The sequence below is a fragment of the Arachis ipaensis genome, chromosome B10, assembly GCF_059453495.1.
Source record: "Arachis ipaensis isolate K30076 ecotype BB chromosome B10, ASM5945349v1, whole genome shotgun sequence".
In the NCBI taxonomy this organism is placed as follows: domain Eukaryota; kingdom Viridiplantae; phylum Streptophyta; class Magnoliopsida; order Fabales; family Fabaceae; genus Arachis; species Arachis ipaensis.
In genome coordinates, this window is record NC_142435.1 from 41,872,600 (window position 1) to 41,877,297 (window position 4,698).

Genomic DNA, 4,698 nt, shown 5'->3' on the forward strand with positions numbered 1-4,698 from the left:
GACTTTTTAAACATAAAATTCCAACTTATTCAATCCATTTACCAATTTCTTTTACAATTTTGTTACATATTTAATTTTTTTTAACCATTAAATCTAAATAAATTAGTTCAAACTCAACAAAAATTAATTTTATTAGTGAGAGCATATTAAACACACTCCAACTTCCCACTAACGCAACTTTTCCGCGCTTTTTAATATGAATACCTTCTTATTGTGTTCATTCTTTTTCATCACGTATTTCTTTCTCGTCGTTGTTTTTTTATTGCTGCATTTTTTTCTCTCTTTTTTTCTGGTGGTTTTGCAACATTATGCGTTTCTTCTTTTTCTTTGTTTGATTTTTTTCTTATTTTTATTCTTGTTAAAAGGATAAAATAAGAAGAATTATGAGAATGTGAAACAAGAAGGAAGAGATGAATAAGAAAAGAAGAAAAAGAAAATAATGATGCACTACCAAAAAAATCATTTTTAGCAACCATTTATTTTGTTTTTAGCGGCAATGAATATAGCCGCTAATACATTTACCGGCAATTAGACATTAGTTGTCTTATGCTTTGTCACTAAAAGGTTTTAGCGGCAATTATAACATTGCCGGTAAAGACCTTTTTAATGGCCGCAAAAAGTATATAACTATTAGCGGCCATTTTCTTGACAATTTATATGACCACCAAAAGTAATTCCAAAATTGCAATGTTATTCATTTTAGCGACCATTACTATTGCCGCCAAAACCCATTTTACCAGCAATTTATATGACCACTAAAAATAATTTTAAAATTGGAATGTTATTTACTTTTAGTTGCCATTATTTTTAATTATATTATACTCATTTTCTAAAATCTCAATTATTTGTATCAATAATTATTATTATTATTATGCATAATATAAATATACTAAAATTAATTTTTACAAAAATGAGATATTTCATTAAACTCAATATTAATACACAAATTTCTCTTGAAAAATAATAAATCATGTTACAAATCTAAACAAAAAATGCTACAAGCCTATAACTATGTTACATTAAGTTAGACAATAAACCAATCCCAATGAACGATCCTAAGAAGCATTGCCATGATATGAGGGGTTGTTGCAACTTGCAAGCATTCCCAACCAGTAGTATCATTAATCACAGAAAATTAAGAATGTGTTGAATCAGAGAGCGAAGTGATTTGCTTCCACTGGGATTTTGCATGGTTGTGTTTGGTGCTTTAAGAGTTGCCAATGAGCTCTCTATTTATTGTTTTGCTGCTATTTGCTACTACTCCATTCACCACCATCGACGTGGTACTATTTGCATATTGATTGCTTTTATCCTCTTCAGCTGCAACCTTTGCCTCATCTTGCTTACTTTCAATAAGGTCCTCTTCAGCAGGGAGAATATCCGCATCTTGTTTAAGCTCAAAGATTCACGAATTCTGACATATAATGGATCCCCCAATGCCTTGCTCAATTCTTCTTCACCATGGCTCATCATAGAAGCCACAGTCTGCATCAAAATGAGGGTAATGATGATGATAATTAAAGAATCTACAGGGTAGATGATTTGGTCACAGAATATATTAGATGATACACATTTTATTAACTTAAGCTTCTTTGTTATAGAATGAACTACTATGGATAACATAAAGTAGTAACAAAGTAAATATCAGTCGAATCCAAAATAAAAGAAATTGATATCTGAAGAAACTCTGCGACCTTCTTGTACAGCCTGAAACCATTGCTAATCAACTGCCTCGAAATGAAGTTTATGAGAGATGGAGGCACAAAATCCAGCTTTATATCCATATTTGCTATTGTCTTGTAAAATTTGAAGTCTTTCAATCAGGTTTCCTTAATTAAAAATACATTTTCATTTCGGTAGCTTCCTTAAACCAATTAGATAACAAGGCAAGTTTAACATTCAAATTTCTACTATAAACTACTAAAGTTGGAAACAAAAGCAAGCTACGAACAGGAACCGATGGCATCACTTAAATTAAGTAATTTCTTATGTTTGAGCAGATTTAAAACTCACCGAAAGTAACTTCTTTCTGATGTCACCTTCTGCAATGCAAATCCCCCTACCAAATCAACTCTCACAACATCCTTTGCTTCAGGAATCACCTCATTCAAACCGTTGATGATCAAATTGACACCATTTGACTCAGGAACCTGAAACCAAATTAAGTACAAATTCCTTAAAGCTTAGAACTAGTTTAGAATTAACATTTTCCAAAAGAAGTGAAAAAGAAGAAGAGTTAGTTAGTTCCCTACTGAATTTGTAAGAATGACTATTAAGTCATCTTGAAAGTACTCAAACAGATAGTAGTACACTATAGCCTCCCTCATAGACAGTGGCCAAGAAACCTTCATCCTTTCTTCCAAAATTCAGAATAAAATCAGCATTCGAAAGTGAAGCTTTTCGTCACAGTAAAGGGAAATTAAAATGGCTAATCGTGACAAACCTCACTAGTGATATTTGTTCCCCAATCCAGACCTTGTGCAAACATTCGCATGCTAGGATTTTGAAAGTTGGAACAGTAGATTGAGGCCACCTGATGAATGAAATTTGCGAAAAAAAACAAAGTATCAGTTAGATTTGTATACTGATTACATTACTCAGATTTGAGATAAAGCATTCTGGAGTATAAAAAACAACCCCCCATATCCAGCTCATAACAAAAAACCAATACTAGTGCTGACTGTTGCATTGAGACTAACACAGAGAAAACTAGAGGCACATATTACAATAATATGCCTCATGAGTCATGATTTATGGTTTCTTTTTCAAAGAATTCCTTACAGCCAGAAAAGAAACATAGATGAATAGAAATGAAAAAAAGAAACAAGTACCAACTGTTGAGGAGTGAAGATCCACTTGGCACGGTGGGTAGAGGTCAGAAAATCCGCCATGTCCAATCAGAAAACTGTTGGCCAAATGCTTTAGTATGCACATTTATGATATTAGTAAGCACATTTATAAGGGGAAAAAACCATAAATTATGTTAGTGATGGACAAAAAACATCAATGAAAGAAACAGTAGCCATGATTTTCCCTAATAACGGCATCTGGGTTCAAGTGTAGCAATGGTTCCTTGATGTACTGATCATTATAAATGTGTTTGGATAAATAAAGAATTTTAAAATTTGAGAGAATTTTAAATGCTATTAAATTTAATTCATCAATTGAACTTGCTTCATTTACAAAGTTCCATTTCCCAAAAATTAAACCTAGTAAACATAAACACTTAGTTTTCCCTATCTACAGCCTCGTCATACCTTAGCCTCCACTCGGCAGATTTGTCCATTGCTTCCCTAACTGTCGCCTGCAAACATCATGAATTGGCAAACAAAACAAGGGGATATTATGATCACAAATCTGCTCTGTCAAACTAGAAATTATGAGAAAGGGGTTTGAAGGTAACCTTAGGAGGTCAGAGTCATCAGAGGAGATGCTGTAGTGAATGGCCCAAAGCCTGAAATAGACAGCAATGCCCATTAACATTAGAAAACCCAAGCTTGCTATGATTCTTCTTCTCTTCATTCTTACCACAACCATATCACACACTCTTTAATGAAATAACTCTATTTTAGCAATTTAATGATGTGAGATATAAGATGTTATGTACTAATTGTAGTGAGCTGTTAATCTTTAAATATATAGACAATACGATGAAATTATTAATAAAATAAGTCTATTTTAGTAATCTAATAATCATATAAAATATAAAATGTTAGGTTTAAGTTATCTATTTCTAAATATATAAATAATATGATGGGATTACTAATAAAATAAACCCATTTTGATGAGAGGTTAGTCTATTTTGAGAAGAATTATAAGAGGTTAGGCTTTCCAAACAAAAAAAAAATGTTATGCACCAGAAAGCTATACGGTGTCCGTGGGCTTGAGATTAGGAACACGTAAGTATTCATCTATTATTTCATAGAGAATAGAAACAATAAATAATATAACTGATTATGATGCATGTCCATTCTTTTTTTCCTTGTTTCTTTCATAATTAATACATTCGTTCTATGTAATAAAATTAGACAATATACTTTGTTTGATTTAGCTAACGATCCATTGAGAATTTAGGAGTGGCAAAGTTTTTTTCTTTAAGTTTAAATCACTAAGATATTTTTCTTTTTTTCACATTATTTTATAATATAATAAATCAAGTACTAATTTATCACAAATTTGATCTTTATTTAAAAATTTATCATTAACTAATAAATTATTACATATACTAGATAATATTAAAATTAAATAATATTAAAATATTGATCAAAATTAACTGAAAAAAATTAGTTTGCTAGTATTATTCTTTATTTATTAACAAAGAATTTTAATAACTAAAAATTATCGAGACATTCAAGGTCCATTTAGAAGTGAAAATAAGGACACCATTTGTGTGTGAGTTGTTCAATCTCAATATATATATATATATATATATATATATATATATATATTAATGAAATAAACTTATTTTAGCAATATGTGAAATATAAGATGTTATATACTAATTGGTGTGAGTTGTTAATCTCTAAATATATAGACAATATAATGAGATTTTTGAGGCTTTTTTATATAAATAAACATGGAAAAAACATTAATTCCAGGAATATGCATGGCTTAAATTAATGACTGAAATACGCATGGCCAACTCAACCTCGCCAACTACGAAATGGAGTTCCATACCAAATCGCAAGTGGTGCCCAC

The 4,698-nt window shown here is 30.7% G+C and overlaps 1 protein-coding gene across 4 annotated transcripts; it reads right to left on the minus strand.

Annotated features, from left to right (window-relative positions):
• Positions 1-895: 895 nt before the first annotated feature.
• LOC107624424 (uncharacterized) lies at positions 896-3,761 on the minus strand. Of its 4 annotated transcripts, none has more exons than XM_021113799.2 (6): positions 3,404-3,761; positions 3,258-3,304; positions 2,832-2,905; positions 2,444-2,533; positions 2,014-2,150; positions 896-1,485 (listed from the first exon to the last, which is right to left on the minus strand). In XM_021113799.2, exons 3-6 carry the CDS (start codon positions 2,889-2,891, stop codon positions 1,470-1,472), a joined length of 303 nt encoding a protein of 100 aa, XP_020969458.1. In that variant the 5' UTR covers positions 2,892-2,905; positions 3,258-3,304; positions 3,404-3,761; the 3' UTR covers positions 896-1,469. The 4 variants fall into 4 exon arrangements, with proteins under 4 accessions (XP_020969458.1, XP_088341295.1, XP_088341330.1 ...); XM_088485169.1 differs by having other exon boundaries at positions 2,832-2,919; positions 3,404-3,760; XM_088485204.1 differs by lacking the exons at positions 3,258-3,304; positions 3,404-3,761 and adding an exon at positions 2,253-2,356 and having other exon boundaries at positions 2,832-2,867.
• Positions 3,762-4,698: the final 937 nt, after the last annotated feature.